At 42.4% G+C, this 22,805-nt stretch overlaps 1 protein-coding gene across 1 annotated transcript in view; it reads right to left on the bottom strand.

The window, feature by feature from the left end:
- Positions 1–2,797: 2,797 nt before the first annotated feature.
- PDZRN3 (PDZ domain containing ring finger 3) overlaps positions 2,798–22,805 on the bottom strand; it is a 130,845-nt gene continuing 110,837 nt past the window's right edge. The window contains exons 4-10 of the mRNA XM_058031884.1: positions 19,127–19,368; positions 15,963–16,050; positions 8,681–8,779; positions 8,071–8,133; positions 7,315–7,416; positions 6,128–6,244; positions 2,798–5,226 (exon numbers count right to left, since the gene is read on the bottom strand). Of these exons, the coding sequence (XP_057887867.1) occupies positions 3,685–5,226; positions 6,128–6,244; positions 7,315–7,416; positions 8,071–8,133; positions 8,681–8,779; positions 15,963–16,050; positions 19,127–19,368 (2,253 nt within the window). The 3' untranslated portion in view covers positions 2,798–3,684. The remainder of the gene's footprint in view (positions 5,227–6,127; positions 6,245–7,314; positions 7,417–8,070; positions 8,134–8,680; positions 8,780–15,962; positions 16,051–19,126; positions 19,369–22,805) is intronic.

Below are 22,805 nucleotides of genomic sequence, written 5' to 3'. Positions count from 1 at the left end.
ATTTTATTTGCCATCCCCACTGTGCAAGGGATGGCAAATTCTCTTAATTTACAAAAAAATGCTGTTAGGTTTGGTTCAGGGCTTTCCCATTTCAGCGCACATCTAAACCTGGCGGTTCCATGCCGCTCTCAAGCCGATTTGCAAATAAGTATTTTACATTTTTATAGATTTTTACATCTGGGAGACGCTGGGGGAAGCTGACCCCAGTTTGACACAGAGCCTGTTTGCAGTGCAGAGAACCAGCCAAATTCTGCACCAGCCTGTGCCCAGGGTGTGCCATTGTCACCTCTGGGGGTGCCAGGGGATGGGGCTGAGGTGCTGCCATGGCAGGAGCAGGGACAATGAGTGACAATGACATTCCTGCAGCAGCAAGGGCTGGGCGAGAATCTGCAGGAGCTGCCCACACACATTCTGGTTAAACCTCTCAGCTTGGCCATTCCCTGCTCCCTCCTGGTGTATTTAAGGTCTCTCCCTGCACATTTATTATCCTGGGATAATAAATAAATAAAAACTCAGGCTTGAGGTGATGCTCAGTGAAGTGGCTGAGGAGGAAGCTGGATGTGAAGTTTTATACTTGCAGGTTTAAATGGACTTCAAAAACCACTTGGAATGAGCATTCCCAGTGGAAGGAGCACATCTCCCACTGCTGATCCCTCCAGGACTTTGAATATCTGGAGCTGCAGTTGTGTCCAAGCAGGACCAACCCACCACAATGTCCCACAGGAGGGTGTTGGGTTTTGGGTACAACCTGTGGTAACCCAGGGACAAAACCTCTGCTGCTGCCTGGAGATTTCTGCTATGAGAGGCCCTTTAGATAACAGCACAATTTCCAGTGTTATCTTTTAAGCACTTTTATGCATTACAATGTCATTTTTAGAAAAACTGTTGGGTGAAATATTTCCTCTCAGGTATCCAAGGCTGCTTTTAGTTGGATTCATTGCTCTGTAATGTCAGGTTTGGATTAACGTTATGGTAATTTCCAATGTTTCCTTGCAAGCAATAAAAAGAGCCCAAATCTCCCTTTTCAACACCTCATTAAGTACTTTGATAGGGCAATGAGAAGTGGGATGACAACTGCAAAAGGAAAAGGAAAATCTGCAGTTTGCAAAGCTTTTGTTCAGATTTCCAGATAACTGATGGATTCTGTGAACTGATGCTAATTAATAAATCCTAGTGCCAGAGGAGAGAGGTGATTTTTAACTGTCCAAAATAACAAGTGTTTAGCAGGGAAAAAAATCAAAGGTGTGAGAGAAATTCTTGGCCAATAATTTTATTTCAACATTAATGAATGTAAATTTTATACTGTGGATGCTTTGCTGTAATTCCTGCATATCACACTGAATTCCCAAACACATTCCTGCTGCTACCCAATGCACAAAATGCTCAGCATTGATGTCCCTGGTGCCCACAGGAACCACTGCATGTGAGGTTATTCCAAAGGAGTTAGTTTCTATGAGGAGCAGCTTCATCATAATTATTCTTCATTAGAACATTTAAGATATTACTCTAATATTTCCAGGCAGACTAAAGGTGGTTTAGCTGTATTTCCACACCTGGTTTAAGGGTTGTTATTCCACACCAATCACAGCTGTGTATCTGAGTGTGAGGCCTTGAGGAGGGCAGTATTTTGCTGTGGCTCTCACACCTGCAGCTGGGATGAACAGGAGATGAACTCAGGATGAGATTTAGGGATGGCAAATGTGCTACCCTGACAGCAGCCTGTGAAAATGTGGTGTTTGTGAAAATCTGGTGTTTTCCCCACTGTGCCACTGGTGATGGTAACACTGGTGATGCCAGGTGAAACCCCAGCTCCAACAAAGTCAAAAGAGAAAACTGCCACAGACTGCTGCAGGACTGGCTCTTTACCCCCAAGGAAAATACAGCCTGAAGATAAATTTGCAGAGGCTTATTGACAAGAGTGCCAGATTATATAGGCTGGAGGGACATTTCCCTTCCAGGTATACAGAAGTTCACTGTGGAGTGTGGCAGGCACATTTCATGGAATTCAGTGTTAGTCCACAGAGGGAGCAGAAAAAAACCTGGACAAATCTGCTGTTTGCTTCTCAATGACAGACAAAATAGGCACAAGAAGCTGCTAATCTCTCCCCTTCCAGCTTTGTACTTCTATCACTAAGATTGCAATTTTTGCTCATTTGAGTTAAGACAGAAAAGTCCAGAAGAAAAACTCAGAAGGTTTGGGGGCAAGTTTTCAAGGAAAAAGAGAGAGGGGATGAAGAATTTGTGAACTATTCATAATGATTCCCCATCACTTAATACAGAAGAATATTCCAATTTATATCTGAATTCTTAATCAGAAATAGAAAACACAGAAAGGAATGTCATACCTCGTTGACACCTCTGTTATTTTTTCACCATCTCCTTTAATTTGTATATTTATTTGCTTTAGTTTTTATATGCTTTAATTTATATATTGTCTGGTTTTAATGCAAACGCCCACTGAAGGCTGTTGGTGGGGTTTATACACCAAAAAGAAATCACAAACCAAAGCAAAGCAGGAGAGCAGAAGTCCTATTTCTTTCTTACAAGTCACCTTAAATAGCTTGTGAGCTGAAGATAGGCATTGCCTGATTTTATTCTTGATATTCCTTGTGCTTCTCCCTTGTCTCTTCCCTCAAGAAAACCCCAATCCAAATTCCCCCCAAAGTCAGGATGCCAAATGTTCCCTCAGGTTTGGCTCCAGTGGCTCTCCAGGCATTTCTGCAGCACGGGAGCTACACTCCATAAAATTATATTCTAGGTGGTGAAACCAGAAGGGAATAAAAAGAATTTAAAGTAGTTTGAAATATAAAACAATAATTTATTTTACTTCATTTTACTTGTTAACGTTTGTAGCTAATGATGATTTCATGAAACTGCTTTTATAATTCAATACATTCAAATCTATAAAGCAAACAGTTACTACCATGGGCTTTTCAAATTCCACAAACTGTCTTATATAAACAAATTAGCTGTACATGCACGTTTCTTCAATAGGTTGCAACATTTGCAAACATGCTTTAAAATCCTTTAAAGCTGCATAACAGTGTACTTTGCCTCAGGCTTTTCAGATGAAACCTCTATACTTCTTTCAGAAACCTTAAAGAGAAAAATGTTTAAATGTTGAGCATAACTCTAAAAACTGCTGTTTGATAAATGTTAAATATTACAAGAGAATGATTCTAATTCTGAGTTTAAACCTTGAGCTAAGTATTGATAAACAGCACTCTGTGTAGAAGTGAACAACAGCAAAATAATATCACAAAATATGGTTTCACAAACAAAAATACGTATGTGCAGTTGCTCTTGTGGGTTTCTTGCATTTTTTTTTTTTTAGGTAAAGAAAAGCACGGGTACCTTTTAATATGAATATAGTTTAAGCAAATTACCTGTGTAAGTATGGTTAATACATTTCTGATATTTAAACACTTCATGTAAAAGGTAACAAGTAAAAAAGTACAATCAGTACTCCAAAAAGCACTGCTAATATTGCCTTTGAAGGAGATGGGCAAGCTTCCTCCCCACTGCAGAATGGAGATCCTGGCACCCACGGCTGTAGAGTTCAGTATTTGAACTATAAACTCGGTGACTGTATCTTATATACAAAAATCTTGCCACATTGAACGAGGCATGGATTCCTACCCCACTGGTAGTGTTTTATGTACATAATTTAGCCCTGGGGATGGATTATACAGTAGTCACTGACAGGAAGGAATTGTACACCCGCGTGCCGTCCGGTGACTTTGTTCCGTGGGTTAGCAGTTCTTGGATGGTCATCCAATTGTCAAATATTTTTTTATTTCTCTTCTTCATCATTTTTTTGTGGCTCAGTTCAATGATGTTCATCTCCTTCTTCTCCTCTGCACCTTGCTGCTCCTTCAAGCACTCTAACCTGCTCTGCATCATGAACTCCCGCCGCCTCCTCTGCTCCTTGGCTTTCACCAGGTGCTGCTTCCTCTCCTCCTTGCTCCAGTACCGGCCCATCTTCATCTCACTGATGGCATCGTCATCCGTGGTCATCCCACTGCGCTCCTCCTTGATCTTTATGGCCCGTTCCCTCAGCAGCCTGTCCCTCACCGGCCTCTTGGTGATGTAGCGTGTGCCGTCGCTCCTGACCTTGACCTTCCACTCCATCCTGGGCTCGCTCTGCCCCGAGGCCAAGTCCTTGCACATACTCACCAGGCTCATCTGGCTCTGGGCGTACTCCACGGCGGATTTCTGCTGGATCAGCTGCATGTAGCTCTGGTAGTGCTGGGCGTGGGCAGGGATGTGAGCGTGTTTGTAGGGAGAGTGGTGGTAGGGGGACACGTAGGGCTTCTGGCCGTGAGTGGGGCTTTTGCTGCCGTCGCTGCCTTTCCTCTCCTTGCTCTCCAGCTGCTTGCCAGGGTCAGGCTCTTTAGCAGAGGCGTGGCACTTACCAGCGCTGGATTCGTGGCTCTCTGAGCCAGCAAACAAATTCTTTGGGGAGACATTATAGGCCACTGCCCCCTCGTTGCCTTGGCAGCCGACGCCTTCGGCGGTTCTGCGCAGGGAATTGTCGGGGGAGATCTCCAGCGTCAGCGGCGTGCTGCGGCAGCTCTCGCCCGTGTTGTAGGCACTGGAGCTGTCCTTGTCAGACTTCTCAGGCAGCTCGGTGATGTCCGAGAGCTCGTGCCTGCGCACGTCAATGCTGGTGTTGTAGTTTCTGAAGCCGCTGTTGTGCAGCATCCAGGGCTCCCGGTACTGCTCCTTCAGCTGCTGCATCTTGTGGGCCCGCACGATGTTCAGGCACTCCAGCTCGATGTTGCGCAGCTCCTCGTTGAGCATCTCCAGCTCTCTGTCCACGCTCTCTTGGTCGCTTTTGCTCATCTCCAGGGTGCTGTTATGGTAGTACAGGCTGTAAGGGTTGGCAGACTTCACCTGGCACTTGAGCTCCAGCAGCTCCCGGAACCGCTCGCACTCGTCCACGGGGATGCCGAGGAAGTCGACGTCGGTGCAGTCAGCTGAGATGAAGGACTCGTTGCTGAACTGCATGTCCCCGCTCCCCAGCGTGTCGTGGCTGTAGGTCAGCTTCTTCTGGCTCCCCAAGGTGTTGGAGGAGGTGGTGTGATCGTCCCCATTGTTCTCCTGCTCGGAGCTCTCGTCGTTGCGCGTGCTGTCGTCCGTGCGCCCCACGCCGCTGTCCTTCTCGTGCTGGTTGGACAAAATCGTGGCTGTGTCTGTGGTGCCTCCATCCTCCTCGTGCTTCTTCTAACAACAGAAACAGCAGGACACAAAGAAAAATTATTGCAAGCACGTGAAACATTTCAAGGTGTTTATTTTTAAATAGTTCTCCTAATCTGTCACTTTTCACACTTTGTATGTCCTATATGGAAAGAGTATTATGAAGAACTCAGAGAAAAGGTGACCAAGCCCTCAACATGCTGTGGATATTCTTTTCAGAAGAACCTGAGGACTGAGTTTCACCTATGCAGCAACAGTGGTAGAAGTCACATTTTCAAATGTTTCTGCTCCCACTTAGGTGCACAACGATATCCAGTTTTCCTGCAATGCCTAAGTGAGAGCATGACTCCTCACAACATGGGGATGGCACAGAGGATGCAGAGTTTTAGAAAACTTTAGGGAAAAAGTCTAGGCAAAAACTGAGAACTGCTTTAATCATAGCAGAATAATGGAGAACATAAGCCCTGCATAAAATCTGTAATGGCCCTGTATAAAATTGTAATGTAAAAACTTTTTCTTTGCCTTTCCCCCTTGTATAGACCTTATTTCAGTCATTTGTGTGAGTTGTCCATTTTGGATTCCAGGTTTGAGGAGGTTGTTTCCAGTATGTGCATGCACATCAAATAGGAGATTCTATAAATCAGCTCTCTGCCTGCTCTACCCACCACACACCCAGTATTCCTCTCAGTGACCACAGTGTTGAGGGATTTCCATGAATTGTGGTCTTTTGTTGTAAGGGGCAAAGCACAAAAGGTACTATTTTAAAACATCTCACTGTGGACAGCCATGTAATATCTTGATTTTACAGAAAGTCCTTTTGCCTTGATCTCAGTGTCACTTGAGACACCAAGTGTATTCAGCCAAGCTCAATATTGAATATTGAGTGCAGTGGGAAGTTTGACAGCCCTGCACACCAGAAGGGCAGTACCTGCTGAAGCATGCTGGCAGTAAATTGCATTGCCTGGTGGTGCTGTTCCTCTAACATGTCCATGTGCAAGTCATCCAGAAAATCGTTTCTGTCATCATCCATCCATCCTTCATCCAGCTGTGTGAAAAGGGAGGGAAAAAACAAACCAATCATTGTCAAAAGAATGAAGAGTGACATAAATTACTGCTTGTCTTTGTGGATAGTGGTTGGGAAATCTCAGGAGATTCCTTCCTGTGACAGTGCTGCCTGTCTTGGGAAGGAGCCTGTCCTTGTGCTAAGTGTGGGTATTGACTGTGCTACCTCCTGCCACAGCTGCCTCCATCTCCAAGAGCAGGGTTTTATCTTCAGCAGCCCTCTACATATGAAAAAACAGTCTTTTGATCCGTGGAAATACTTGCAAGAGTTGGGGTAGTTTTGGTTTGTGCACAACTTGATTAAGTTGTGTAAAAACACTCCAGAGCCGAAAGCTCGAACACACCTCTTGTGAGGCAGCATCAAACTCCAGAAGGAAAATCTGACTGGGGTCTGTAGCCAGATTTTTACTCCCATTTTTACTCCCATTCCCAATTATTCCCACGGGAAAGATCAGAAACATACAGGCTAAGAGGACAGTGATGATCTGTCCAGGTGCACTGGCAAGGGCTGCTCTCCCAGCACCAGGAGCAGAGGCAGATCAAACAATGCTGCTCTCAGCTGTTTGTTCTACACCTTTGTTGTGCTAATCCCTGCTCTACAAAGGGATCTGCTTCAACCTTTTATTGCAGCTCAGGAGGCTTCTTGACAGTATTCAAGTACTTTAAGAGACTGTGTATGAAGAGCTAAATAATAGGTGTTTTAATGAATGAATAATCAATAGCTATAGGAATTAGAGTTCAGCATGTTCTTCAAAACTGTGGCTCAAACCCATTCATAATACCTTGCACTGATGTTTGTAACAGCATTGCAGCACAAATAAATCACCAAATGCCTTAGAAATTACATTTTAATATAAAATATATATGTAAGTACCACGACTGCTGAATTCCATCGTTTTAGACTGTATATATAGTTGCAGTCAAAGTGTAGAATATGGTTTTGGGTAGATCTGGTAGATTTAAACAGGCTAAACAATTTGAAAGAGTTGCCTTCTACAAAACAGCAACTGTTTTAATTAAGACTCAGGTGAGGGCTTTTTGTTGCTACCATACCTGAATTTCTGGTCTTGCCACAAGTAAGGAGATATTCTTGCTCTCCTCACTGGAGAGAAGAGCCACAGCTTCCTCTCGGTTCTGCACCTCGATGCCATTGATCTTTAAAGAAAAAACACCACCATGAAGGGTTTCCATAGAGACCCCTGGGTGCTGCTGTGCCCAGCTCCATGGAATGCTTGGCTGGATGGATCCACACACACAAACCCAGCCTTGGGCAGAGAATGCTGGGCAGTGTGGTGGGTTGGACATGTGAAGGTGTTCCACCCCCTGCATGCAGAGCCTTGCTAGGAGGGCAGAAAATGGAGTTCTGGGGCTTAGGACACTGGAATTTTGGGGTTTAGGACACTTGGAGCACTTCCCAAGGAGGAAGGCAGGAAGTGGAGTTCTACAGTTTAGGACATTGAAGTTCTGGGGTTTAGGACCCTGGAATTCTGGGGTTTAAGACACCTGGAGCACTTCCCAAGGAGGAAGGCAGGAAGTGGAGTTCTGGTGTTTAGGACACTGGAATTCTGGCGTTTAGACACTCGAATTCTGGGGTTTATGACACTGGAGTTCTGGGGTTTAGGACACTGGAATTCTGGCGTTTAGTACCCTGGAATTCTGGGGTTTACAACACTGGAGTTCTGGGGTATGGGACACTGGAATTCTGGGATTTAGGACACTGGAATTCTGGGGTTTGGGACACTGGAATTCTGGGGTTTGGGACACTGGAATTCTGGGGTTTAGGACACCTGGAGCACCTCCCACACGTACCTGGATGATGCGATCCCCTTCCCGCAGCCGCCCGTCCTTCGCCGCGATGCTGTTGGGGTCAATCTGCAAAATAAGAGAATTCTCAGTGCTCTGCAGGTTTGGGAGCTCACTATTCACATCCCCTTCTTTCCTGGGTGGTGCATTTCAATGGAAGGGTTTAGATTTAATTATGGGTTTCTTTCCCCAAATTGGTACAATTAATTTGAAATGGCTCTGCTGAAAAAACGTTCCTGTATAAAATGCTACTTTTTTCTTGGAAAGGGACAAGGAGAGAGAAATGGGCCCCAGATGTTTGCAAATAGAAGTGTGTGGGGTTTTATACAATTTATATTGTTTCAAGAATAATCAAGAATAAAAATTAAAGGGGGAATACATGAAAATACTCTGAAGGCATCATTTGAAATAGAACATTGTTAATATAATGAAATTTGACTTCAGTGGGAGCAGGACTGCACTCAGTTTGGAGAAAAGGAAAATAATTAGATTTCTTCCAATTACTGCATTTTGGCTGTTTATCCAACATGGTACAAACAGAGGATAAATGTCTTAACTGCCCAACAATGCAGCTGGAAAGACAAATGGTATCTTATGGAAGGCAGCTCAATCTTACCTCACTCACATAAATACCCATGTCATCTTCATCATCCGTTCTGTAACAGACAGTGAGGCCAAGCTTGTCCTGGCTGTTCACTCTGTGTAAATCCACTTCCTGAGGTTAAAAAAAAAAAAAAAAGGAAAATATATTGTCAGTGAGACACTGGTGACTGATGGAAGCAATTTTTCAAATGCAATGAAAATATTTTGCTTAAGTGATATAGTGGATGTCTTTTGATTTCACTTGTAGACGAGGTTAACTCACTGAGCAAAACGTGATTATATGCAGACAATCAATACCTGGGACATTTTTGACCCTTCAATCAATAGGAAGTCATTTTGAAAATAGACCTTTTATTGATCTTAAGGAAGAAAAATTACCTATATTTCATGTAGTGCTAAGACTTCAAAGGCTAAAATACTTATAAAGTATGATTTCAGTATTTTTCACAGCTGATACATATTTCCTCATAAGCAGGGTAATTCTCTGGCTTTTCAGAAAAAAACTAATATTCTATTACTTTAAATTGTATAATTTTCATGAAGTCATCTAATAAATTTCTCAAAAGTGTGACTGGAGATCAATATATTGTCAGCAAAGCATTTGGTATTGGTAATAGAAACATAATAAGCATTTCAGTATCTTGCAAGTGTTTGCTTTCATCAGGTCATGGTGGACTTGTTAATCTCAGAGACATTTAACCCATCTTAAAAATGTATGTTCTTCCTCTATGCTTTTTATTTCCAGGAGGAATTCCTGAGGGTTATTTCTTTTTTTTTTTTTTCTTCTGTGTTTGACACTGGTTGGTAGGAAGGGCTGTAAAATCCATGGAGATGGCCCCAGGCTGGGGGATGTTCCTGGCTGGGGACATCCCTGTGGCATTTTCCAGTCCTGCCTTTTTCCCTCTGAGGGATATCCCGGGGGTTTAAGGTGTTTAACCAACTGATTGTGGCAGCTGGGCTGGTCCTGAGGATGCTGCCTGGGCAGGAAGGGTTTGCTGCACAGACAGAGGTGTGGAAACACCTGGAGTTGTGTTTTACCTCCTCAGGTGAGGGGAGTGAGCGAGGCTGGACAAGGTCCTGCTCATCCTCAGGCCAGGCAGGTGTGGGCTGTGCTGAAAGGGAAAAGTGGGAGCAGCAAAGGGACACAAAGGGACCCCAGAATTGTCCCTCTGTTTGTGCTGGACCTGCCATTCCAGAGGGAAAGTCCTGACAACACAGCTCCTTCTTCCTGGCATCTCTGTTGCTGTGCCATTTGGAAGGGGCAAGACAATAAAACAAGCTGATATGAATAATTTATTGGTGTGTCTGGCTGACAGCTGCCAAGATCAGCAATCTCGTGTTATTTACTTGTCAACATGTGTAATTTCTTTTTTTTTCCCCCCTAAAGAAGCGTAGCTGTAAATGTCAATGACATTTCAGCTGGTATTTAAGTGGTTTCAATCAATAGTATCCATGGTGAACTGCTGTGCTTTTTTTCCCCCCTCTTTTGTTACTTAAAGGTTTGAACACAATGCTTTAATAGTGGGGTTTTCTTCACATTTCTAAAGCTTTGGAGCTTTCTAGAGAGGAGATGGAGATTCTTCAGAAGAGAGATGAGACAAAGTGGATTCTGTTCTGATCTCAGCTGATCCTCCAGAAAGGCAGGGCAGTCAATGGGTTTATCCTGCATTTACCCTTGGAGTGAACTGGAGTGAGGTGGGAATTTGTGGATTGAGCCTATTTCAGGCCCAGAACAATTCCCATATTCCCTGTATACTTTAACAAAAAAGTTTCATTATCTTCAGGAATACTTTTATACTGATTTGAAAATGTGGCAAGAAATTTCCAGTGGGGCGCATTCTACTGCTTGCCATACTGGCATTGAAAAAAAAATCATATATATATATATATATATAAATATAACATATACTATATTATATAAATATTTATAAACAAATATATAATGCTAAAATCCCCCCAAAAAACCTAACAGACCTATATGGTGACTTTGGCCATTGATCCTGAGTAACTACAAACACTTGGAGTGGAAGGAAAAGAGGCAGCAAGCTGTTATTTTCATTCTTACTTGCCACATGTTTTTACTAACAATGGGTGTTTTTCCAACATAAGCCTATAATCATTAAAAATAAAGCACAGGTTTATATCTAAATTTTACCATTGGAGATGTATATACTGGAAGGTAATAAATAATCTGGTGAATTAAATAGTATATATTTTGAAATATGTATTTTATATAAATATAAACACATATAAAATATTTATACACATATAAAAATATATTTATATTTTTACTATATATTTTGAAAGAAAAGAGCTATCTGTTGTTTAAAAACACACAGAAATAAAGCAGCAAGAGCAGAAAAAATTTATAGAGCAGGTATTTAGAACCTGAATTTTTATGAGTAATTAGTTGACAGACCTACTCCTGAGTACAATCCCTCTAGTCCTTGATAGGAAGAGAGAAAGTGGATTTGATGCTACCAAAATATGATAATTTTATGAACTTAAACATAGGAACAGCTGCTTTCTGTGGGTCTTTGCGTCAGTGAAGTTTTAATATAATCATAAAGGTTTGAAATATTTGAGAGATAAAAGTGTGCAATTCCAGTTGGAGTTGAAGAATCAACACCAGAGTCTTCAAAGCAAAGGTTATTTTCCATATTCAGAGGCAAGTCTGTGAAATGCAGAGATACATGAAAGGGGAAAACAGAAAACTGGCACCTGCAAGCACAGGTATTATGGCAGCTTGATTAATTGTACCAGGAATTAATTAAACAGAGGAAAATTAATGTAGGCCTGGAGGAGTTTGAAAGTGTGAGTCCCTGTGTTTGCAATGCCACAGGAGATGCCATTTCTCACAGTTTTGTCTCAGGGCTGCTCTCCTGGGCAGTGCAAGGGGCACTCTGGGGTTATCCCACAGCTGCTCTGCAGGCACAGAAAGCAGCTGGCAGGCACAGAGGGGGAATGCTGGCCTGGGCTAATGGGATAAATGTGAAAATTCCAGCCAGGACAGTTTTTACACTCGCAGATAATTCAAATCTGCTCCTTCTGATCAGGTAAAAGTGACATTTTGAGAGATGTTCAAAGGAGGATTTGGGTGCTCTTTCAAAATAGTCTGTGCAAGAGAAGTGTCTGAAAGATTATTGGCTCCTCATCAAATGCAGAGCCAAGGAGGGCTCACAGAGCTGGTTGCTGAAATCCATCTGGCATTTACAGCAAGACAAGAAGAAATGAACATGCCCTGTGACATTATACCTGCAACCACTCATCATAATGAATTAGGAGCAAGTGATAATAGTAAATTAACCTCTATAAGCTCAGAAGATCCTTCATTTGCAGAGGATTATTGAATTATTGTACTGCTGATTTAGAATTATGGCCTGCCTGCAGATTTATAAAAATCAGAGTCCTTTCTCTAACAAGACAGAAATGAGCAGTAGAGATGTGAAATGACAGCAGTGGGTAAGAACAGCTCAGTCACTCAGAAAGCCTCACACACAGCTTGCATGGTAAGTGATCTGTCCTTCTCCCTTTCCCTGTAAAATGTGGTGGATTTTTTATTTTCTGTGCTGACCTCTGCCATACCTGACTAGCAGGATTCCCTTTTTTTGTACTTCCTCTTGCTAGGTTTCATGCATAAAACAAAGTCAAGGAAATAAATAAACATATATAACTATTTCTTTTTATACTGCATAAGGCCCTCTCGCTGCTTTTTGGCAACTGACCCTGCTAGAGCAGGAGGGAAAATCTTCTTCATGCTTTCTTGAACCTAAGAAAATAATCTTTATCTTTGTGTTTTCATATCAAAGTGGCTTTCAACACAGGTAAATGGAAAAGAATCCCACCCCTTCCCTTTTCAAGGGAGAAAAGCCTATAAGCCAGATTTTTCTTCCAAAATTCTCTGTTCTAGAGAAGCAGGACTCTACCTGTGGGTTTCTGTGGCAGCCCAGCTCTGTGATGGGGATTCTCTGTCAGAGCACAGAGACTGGAGCAGCTTTAATCCCCAGTGGTGCTGGGGAAGGCTGCAGGGAAGTGCTCTCACCCCGATGAAAGGAGCTTTGGGATGGCTCAGTGAGATAACTTGGAGGATGCCAGGCTCTGTGCCAGGCAGATGGGCAGAGCTCCATGACTCAGACCTTTCTCACACAGCACGAGGTGCTGGGGCCAGGCCGAAAACCTCCAGAGAGCTGAGGCAGGACAAGCTCTCAGTGCTGCCTTGTGAGCCAGATGAAATGTTTTACCACTTTTGCGTTTGTTCCAAACAGAGAACACACAAATATTTGTGTTAGAAAGTACAGCTGTGAAGCTTTTCAAACCTTTCCATATTCAATTACTGCCTGAAGCAGGCCTGCCCAGGCTGCAGCTCTTTGTATTCCCAGACACAGCAATGCCTTGAGAAGCTCCTGATCTCTGCAGCTCCCTGCAGAGCACGAGTTTTCATAGAGAAGAAATATATTCACATAAAAGATGCTTTGAAATGCTTTGTAAACCAGGATGGAATAAAAATTGCAGAGTGCCTGTGATGGAGCGTTCCAATTCTCATGTTCAGAGTTGCCTCTCACCCCTCTTGCAAACAGATTATTGGAGAAGTGAATAAAAAGTTTCAACCAAAGTAGCAAAATACAGCAAGGGGGAAAGCTTGAAACCCTGGTACTCAGCTTTTACTCGTGTTTTCCTAAAAGCAGTGGAGTATTAATTTCAGATCTTGAAGCACTTATTTTGTGCCCAGTGTGTCCATCTTTGGCTGATCATGCTGGGAACACTGGGAGCTGTGCACTGGGTGGGCCAAAAGCTCTTTGAACGATTTTGGTGTCCTCCTTCAGTCTTCTGACAAGAATGCTTCATTCCTGTCCAAGACTGAGTGAGAGTATCAGAGGGAAATTTCTCAGCAGTAGCAAACATTTCATGTAATTTTCATCTGCAAGCTTCACTGGCTTTCAGCTAACCATTCAGTTCTTTTCTTGGAAAGAAAGACCTACACACAAGCTGCATATTGGGGAGGGTGAAGACAGAAAGTGAAATGGGAGGGAACAGGCCCTTTTTTGATGTAGAATGTTCTCCTTTGTAATGTGAGAAAGTTCCACTGAGAGAGCCCGGGCTTGGGCTGTGTCTGACAGCTGGACAGACTTGTTTGAATAAACATATTAATGCATAACACTGCTGGGGAATCCTGGAGTGACATTATTCTTCCTTTATGAGCCTGAAATGACTTCTAGCTGGGCCTCCGTGAAGAATGAATGTACTTTTAATTTATAATAAAATAGGAGTTCACGATTTAGTTCCTCTTTACTTGTGGCACGGAAACTTCAAAAGAAAAGAAATGGTATTTATTTGTTTTTGTAGCAGGGAATATATGGCAGTTACCTCCGAGTCATCAATTTTAAGACAAATGTTGAGATAAAACCGAGAATACAATTTTGGCACCTCAGCAATACTGCCAGCATAAATTCCTTCCTATGGATATTTACATTGGAGGTTCGTTGCAAACTTGGCTATTTCACCTTTTTTGTCTTGTTTGCTTGTTACAAATCACTAACCAGTCAGTTATAGACCATAAAAGTTTAGATGAGGAGCTTCTGATTTAAATTCAAAGCACATTTTATAGACATAGAAACCCAGAAGGCTGACTTGATGGCTTTCTTACTTTCGACATTCCTGCTGCAGTCAATGAAACAGTGCCTTTGTGGTCTTTTAAAACATATCTATCAAAAGGCAAACAAAAAAGCAACCAGCCAGTTGAGTCCCTGTTAGCACTTTGACCTTACCATTGATCACAGTCTTTACAATTTGAACAGGAATCTTTAGTGGTTTTTAAGAAATACTATTAGGCTACAGAGGCTTTCCTAATGTTCATCTGCCTGTGTTACCGAGCTGATCACCTTTTGCCATCAAGTACTATATCAATGTCACAATTATTAATGTTGTGGTTTGAGGCATATTAAGGTTTGGCTACTGGAGTGGGTGTGTTTAAACTGTTTTCAGCTCAACTGGTTGACCTTCTAATGGAAGCACTAGAATTTATCCACAATATTAGATTTCCTAAAAAGTAGATTTTGGAAAGATACTGGTAGAAAACACTGATTTGTTCTACATTTTCCTTTGAGACTGAAATCTAGATTGTATTTGTTTTTATTTAAGAGAGAAAAAAAGGGCCTTGTTTGAAAAGTAAGGCCTTGAAGTCTGCTAAGTAGCATTTGTTTTACTGGCACTTTGATTTTATCCTGCCTTTGATTTATGTCTGTATACAGACATGAATTGCTACCAGATCCGCAGAATCTGAGAACAGCTTGCAAACTTTTTATGGGGTTTTAGTCCTTGATCCTGCAAACACTTTTATAGAAGGAAACAACCTGGTGCTCATGGAAGGGGCTGAACTCTGCTCCCACTGAAGCTGTTGATAAATATGCACTGGTTTCAGCAGAGCTTCAGCACTGCTTGCTGTGACAAACAGGTGTTAGCAGGACCAGGATCGAAGAAATCAGAAGTGCAAGCCAGCTAAGGGTATAAAATATTCTCTTACTGATAGCCTTGGATGGATCAGCCGGCTCAGACAGCTGGCTGTATTTAGAACTATTGGGATACTTTGCTGCTATTTATTACAAATAACTAAAACCACTTCACTGGGTCAGTACTGCTAAAGTATCTTGCAGAACTCCACAACTTATGTGCTGTACATTGAATGGTTGGGAGCAGGCTATTAAAATAAGAAATGAGAAAACTGAAGATGAACTTCTGATGGGATATGCAAGCACTAAAACCAAAAGTGGTTTTCAAAGGTTTGTCAGGGAAAAGGGCTTGCATACCTTCATGACTGGTTCAACTTTTATTATCTGTAATTTCACATGTATACATTTGTCACTTAAGTAATGAAAAAGGGAGGAACAGCTTAATAGAGTGGCAAATCTATCCTGGCCTTGTCTTGTAAACTTAACATACTTCAAAATTATATGATCAAGAACATCTGTTTCTCAGCCAGGAAATATTTAAGAGAAACTCACACATTTTTACTGTGGTTATGTGGAACAGGTCCTGCCACTCAGCAGAGCCCTTCAGATTTTCAGAAAGCCTAAATCAGCACACTTAAACAGAATTTAATTAAAGGAATCAATGACTTCATTATTTATGTTAGCTGATGATCATCAGTGCCTGGCTCACAGTTCAATGGGGTGATAAAGGTATCAGCAACTAGTGAACAATGTTATCACAAATATCTGCCTTGGAAAGTCTTTCCACTTTATGCAATTCAAAGACCTTGAGGTGCATATGGAAATGAAAGAGTTACTCAGATGAAGTACCTCCAATTCCAACTCATCCCGGTCCATTTCTTGATGAATTCCTCCCATGTAGTCATTGGGGTCGTAGTATTCATGCACGGATGGATGGCTGGAAACAAAAAAAAGGTATTTTTTAGGACAGCACTCAGGACCTTAGTGGAAGTTGTTAATGCATTCCAAGCTTGTAGGGGAGATGATGGAGTGACCCCCACACTGAGGAGCTGCATGTGGTTAATTCTGTAAGCTACACCACTTACCCCAGTAAGTGTTTTAAATGAAAATTCCATGTACTGTAGGAGGACAGCCTGCTGCTTTTTACTGCTTGAGCTCTCCCACACTTCCACTGCCTTTACTTTGGAAGTTGTGAGCAGTGTAATGCTCTTGTGATCACTGTTTTCTGTGCTGGATTGTTCTATCTGCAGTGAGAGTAAACTCCCTGTAATTCTCTGCTAACTAGATACACGTCTGAGGCTATTTATGTAACAGCATCTGCTAATTGGCCAGCATAGTCAAGTTGTTAGAGGCAGGCGAGATTAATCTGAATGGAATTGGGAGAAGTGAGAGGAAACACCAGGAAAAAATGACTTTGCTTTCATGTGCTGGGTGAGAGCACAGCCAGAGAGCTCAGTGTGGTCCTGGCATGGGAAGGGCACTGCTGACCCAGCAGCTGGGATTAATAATTAAGGAACAATATGGAGCTGATAGGGCTAAGGTGGAATAATGCAGGCACATTGCAACCTAAATCACAGAATGATAAAATCATGGGACAGTTTGGGGTGGAAGGCAAATCTTTTCTTAAGGAAAATCTCACTCCACCCTTGCCATGGGTAGGGACACCTTCCACTAGACCAGGTTGCTCCAACCTCTCTTGGACACTTCCAGGGATGGAGCTGCCACAACTTCTTTGGGCACCCTGTGCCAGAACCTCACCACCCTCACAAGGAATAATATTTTCCTAAATGATTCATCAGGAATGAATCCTTGCCATTTTCTAAGTGCAGCTGGTACTAAAAGCCCCTACTGCAGATGAGGCTGGGAGGTGCAGTGTCGAGGCCCTAGAACAATCATGTCCTCTCCACAGGCTCCAAGCCCTGCTGTTTGCTCACTGCAAGCTCAAACCTCCAGCCTTTTGTCAAGTATTTCCACTAAACTGTGCTGCAGTGCTTGAATTTTGAGTGGGCTGGGAATAGGTGGCTGTGCTGGAATATCTCCTTTGAGTACCTGCAAGAGAGAGGCATGAGAGGAACAGGCACTGCCATGGAATGGTCCTGGCTTGTCGCAGACATCTTTTTATGAAAATCTTTTCCTTAAGATTTTTTTTTCCTCCTGAGAAGCTGAGAAGCCTCAGGGACAAAATGTAAACAATGATTGTCTGCTGCTGTGGAATGCAACAGGTGGGTCTGTGATTGGTCTCATGTGGTTGTTTCTAATTAATGGCCAATCACAGTCAGCTGGTTTGAGCTCTGTTGGAGCCACAAACCTTTGGTATTCATTCCTTTCTATTCTTAGCTTAGCTAGCCTTCTGAGAAACCTTTTCTTCTATTCCTTTAGTATAGTTTTAATGCAATATATATGATAAAATAATAAATCAAGCCTTCTGAAATATAGAGTCAAATCCTCGTCTCTTCCCTCATCTGAAAACGCCTGTGAACACCATCACACTGGCTCATGTGGGAAGGTTTCTGTGCTCTGAAAATCGCTCAGGGGCAGGGCAGGATCAGTGCCTGTTCACAGCCAGACCCCAATTCCCAGGAGGGCAGGCAGGGATGCCTGGGGAGGTGCCCTGGGAGGGTGGGTGCACGCCAGCCCTGCTCTCACCGTGTGCAGCCTCACCTCAAAACCTCAAAAACCAGCAATTGCTGCGGCTGGACCAGATCAGCCTCTCACACACAGCAACTGAGAGGGTCAGAATCCTTTCCATTCCCTGCTCCCTGTGGAGATGCATGGCAGGATGACAGGCAATCTGCAGGGGCTCCTTGGGGAGCTGTTTTCCTCTCCAACAGCATGTGAGGGCGGGGGGTGTGTGCGCCAGGAGATAATTGTCATTTGTATTTGTAAGTACAAAAGCATCAAATTACCATTAACAATAATTAAAATTTGATTCTAAAACATCCATGACAACACTGGTAAGTAATTTTAGTCCCAGAAAATAACTTATTTGAGTAACAGCGCTGCAGGGTTATAATAAAGTAATTAATACACTGGAACAGAATGCAGCAGCTCTTAGCATTACACAATTTATGGCAGCCATAAAAAATAAAGTTAAAACATAAGCAACCCAAAGAGGCAGTGAGAGGAATTACAAAATGCAATAACTTTATCCATCAAATGCCAGCAAAAAAAAATGAGCTTTATGAGGCCATGTTGTGACTCAGTGGCATTACTCATGTGAGTAATGTCCTGCTAATGTGTAGGAAAAATGAAAATGCTGAGAGTTATGGCTCAGTGGTGGATGAATCCTGGCTACTTCTGGGAGAACATGTTTACCAGAGAGTGAGGTGAGGTTGTGAACTCATAAAACACCACTATGGAACACAAGTGTGGAAACCCAGAGCACTGGGAATATTTCCCTGTCTGCTCTGGGGTGCCCTGACTCCCAGGGGAGCACTGGCTCTGACCCTCATTGATGGAGAAAAAAGTTTCAAGATAAACTAGAACCCACAAAAGTGTGAAATAGATTATAGAGAGCAGTGTAGGTGTGTCACTTGGTGAGAAATTGAAGTTTTGGCATTTTTAGTATGTTGTGGATGACAGCAAGATGGAGGGCACAGGGTGTCATCCTGGGTTTCTCCTTCATGCTTCTTCTTCCTTCTTTTCCATGGGTTTGGGTGGCATTTTGTAATTGGGCAGTAAAGTCCCCATTGCAGCTCTTTGGGATCAGTTATTGGGTTAAAAGAGAAAATAATCCCGGTGTCAGTTCTTAATTGGATAGTTTATCTTAAAAGACCTTGTAACAAGAGATTGTTGGCCATTTTGTGCCTTCTAATGAAAAGCTACAGAACTCACAGAAGGGAGACTGTTTTACTGATAATAATAAACGCCTGAGTCCAAACATGAACTACTGCCTCAAGGGCCTTCAATCCAAACCCAGAAAAACCCACAACTGGCACCCCAGTTTAATAATCAAAGAACAACATGGATTATTGCTCCACAAGGATTTCTGAGGCTCAGAGAGCATCACTTACTCTTCGGGCAGCAGGTAGGGGTCCAGGCCGGGGACGGGCAGGCTGGGCGAGCCCATCTTGCTGAGGGCCATGATGTGCTCGAAGGTGATGTCGGTCTGGGTGCCCACATCCACCAGCTGGGGCTCGTGGGCCTTGGCACGGGGGGCCCTCCTCAGCACCTGCACCACGATGGGCTCCTTGGCTGTCTTGAAGGCCTCCACGGCCTGCTCGTGGGTGGCTTTGGATAAATCCTTCCCATTGACCTGTGGGGAGAAACAGCAAAGCTGTCAGGGACACAGGCTCAGCTCCCAGCCATGCCAGTGATCCCTCAAGGTTTAACTTTCATATTTTCCAGGTTCTGTACTGTATTGCAACTCCAAATTTCACATAAAATGTCAGCAAGTTCTCCTCACAGCTCAGTCACACAGAACAATCCTTTTCCTGTCCTCAGTCCCACAGAACAATCCTTGTCCAGCTCCAGAACCAAGGACACCACTGCAGGTTCAGCCCCAAAAATGCAAACAGGGAATGGAGGGGAGCAAACTGGGAGGGTGGGACTGCATCACCTGGAGCTGGAATTGGAAAATTACCCCAATATGGAAACGGACCAAAACTTATAGAAGTATAAAAACTCATGACACACCATCCATCTTGGGTCCATCTTGGGCAGAATCATGGCCAGGCTCTTGTAGTGCCCAAGTTCCATCATTTGAAGGCCTTTTAATAAATCCCTCTTTTATTCCTTTAACTCTCCCCACCCTCTGTTGCAGGTCAGCCTCTTTAGCACCACCAAGGTGTGAGCAGCCAGTGCCCATCCCCACAATCTTGTGCATCTCTCATTTTCCCCTTTCACTACAGTAATTTTACAAATCCTCTGCTCTGCCTTTTATTTTGATAGATTTTACTGGGCTTGCTCTTTGAGGTGAAGTACAACCCAGCACCCCATTTGTTTCTTGCAGATTAGAAATCCCTCAGCCCTTTTTCAGACACAACAAGTTATTGATTGTCCTGGAGTTTTTCTGGTTTTGGTTTGCTTTTTAGACTCTTTGCCTTTTTGCTGAACAAAACCAAAACTACAAAACTATGTGTTTGTGTCTGATGAACAATTTTTAAGATGAAACATGATGGTAGTAGTCAGTCACTGCAATAAAAAACTCAATTTTAGAGAAGTGGATAGAAATAACAGGAGACATGCCAGGCCACAGAACTGGGGGCTGAGCAGAGAATTCACACACTGCAATAAATACTCACTATAATCCACATTTAGTCACATTAAAGTGGGGCATCTGAATGAGAACATTAGTCAGCACAATAACTGAATTTAGCCCACACTTAACATATTGCCCAGGGCAAAAAGCTGCCTGATATAAAGAGGGTTAACTTGAGTGCAGAATAGATTGAAAAGGCCAAATTCCTGCTGAATTACCGTGTGCAAATAACACTTTTTCCTGCTGTCACCTTGGGTTTGCCTTAGGGAGGTGATGACACCGGATTTTTGTGAAGCCAGCTGAGAGGGGAAGGTGTTAGCATGACATTTACATCACACCAACACTCACACTGCACACCACTGCTCCCAGTAATGCACAGCGTGTAAAGTTTGGCCCGGTCAAATTAAATATCATTAACTCGCCCAATTGAGCAGATTACTTTTAAACAGTTTGTACAGCTGTAAAATTAGGTTAAGCCTAATGTTTTCTCTGGAAAAAGGAAATGCTGATTATGGTTTGAGTTTTATTATTTGCTGCAAATTAAACGTTGCACATTTTACTGTGTGCATCCTAATTTTTCTTTTTTTGTTTTTTGTACAACAAAACCCAACAAGCAATCAAAACAAAAGAATCTAAATTGCAGTGTATAACGTTTTTCAGAAATGTGCTCAGAATAACTCTTGAGCAGGAAACTATTTATGAAGATCCTTTCTCCATCTTCACAGTAAAACCTGGTAAAATCCTGCAAAGGATTTCCAGTTTATTCCCAAATGCTATCATGAACCTGGATTACAGACAGTTTACTACAGGCCTACATTTTAATTTAGGTTCCTTAGGACACTTTTATTTCTGCAAATCCGTGGACTGGCATCCTCTTTGTGCTCTCCTATGCAATTGTTACATAAATAATCACAACTTCAAGGACAGCTTGATGTCATGCAGGGAACAGGCAGCAGTAGCTGCATCGTGCCATAAATTGTTACTACAGGAATTAGGTCCAAGTAGTTTCCTGACTATGTTGTCTGCAAGCTGATAATGCCATGAAAAAGAAAAGGTGCATAGCCAAGAAAAAGGAAATGGGACCAGATTTTAGAACTGGGGTGATAAGCCAGGTAAATTTTAATCTGAACCCTCTCCTACTGCAGAGGGACCTTGTGTAGAAAAGGTTTGAGACTTTCTGGCATTCAGCTTCCAGTGGGTAAACTGATAGCTCTACAATTGATAACTCTACAATTGATAACTCTACAGAACTCTATTTGATGTGTATACAATTGTAAAGGATGGGTTGATAGGATGGCAATGACTGCAGTGAAATGGAAGCACAAGTCACTGTTCTGCTGTTATTATGGGCTTCTTAACCCACTCCAAAGATATGGTTGGGGATTTTGTCTTTAAAAGTTAATACTTCTGTGAGCTGTGGCAGCACCCACAATTGTTAGGCAAACAATCCTCTGGACAGTGGCTGTCCACATGATGAATGGTTTGGGGTCAGCCTGTGCATCCCTTACAGGAGGTGATTCCTAAAGCCCAGCTGAGTGGAATCCTTTCAGCCCTGCAGGTTCCTGCTCTGAGCAGCAGCCTTGGCCACTGGGCTGATGCTGATCTATGACACATGGTTATCATTTCAACAAATGATGAAAGAACACACAGAGACACAAAAATACACTCAAAAGTGCTTTACAGCAGGGAATTACATTTTTGAATCTGGTTCCTAAAAATCCTGCAGTAAGTGCCATAATATGTGGTAAATACTGAGCAGTGAATAGTTCGTAATTACTTTTTTTTTAAGCATTTCCCATCTCAGCACACCAATGTAATTTTCCATTACAGGGAAATAAAGATGGCAGTGCTAAATATTTGGATAATAAAAAGCAGTAATTCCCCAGTCTGCTTATGCATAACAGAGATAAATTGCTTTTTAGTCTGGAAAAAATAGTAGGTATTGGTATTTTATTTTTAGCAGCACACAAATGATGCAGAAGAGAAATATATTGGGATGATCTCAATGGGTGTCTGTGTTGAGTCAGTACTTGTGGCTAATCCTGAGTCTAGCAAATAGGTGATAATAACACTTAGTTTCTATATGGAAAATTTGTCACAATTGACAAATAATTATTTCCCGTGCTTAAAAGCCAATAAATACATAATAAAATAAATAAATTAATAAATCTGTATGGATTTGCTTTGTTTAAAAAAAAAGGGCTTTATATTCCTAGACTTTATTCCTAATGCTGCTGAATTGTGCTCAGCAATTTTTTTCCTTATTAACAGTTACACGTGAAATAACACAGAAAAAAATTAAAATCCATGCACATGAACGCTTCAGAAGTCTGCCAAAAACGACAAATATGCATAATTTCTGAAGAACACACCATGTGACAGAGACAATGGGATCTTTCATGGCACAAAGGATGGATAAATTAACTTGTCTGGAAGGGTGAAATGCTTAGCTTTTGGACCTTCTTAGCATTGGAAATATACTGACTATGGAG

This window comes from Melospiza georgiana, chromosome 11 (genome assembly GCF_028018845.1).
Source record: "Melospiza georgiana isolate bMelGeo1 chromosome 11, bMelGeo1.pri, whole genome shotgun sequence".
Taxonomy (NCBI): domain Eukaryota; kingdom Metazoa; phylum Chordata; class Aves; order Passeriformes; family Passerellidae; genus Melospiza; species Melospiza georgiana.
Note: the sequence above shows the minus strand (reverse complement) of the source record. Positions and strands in the feature narration are given on the sequence as shown.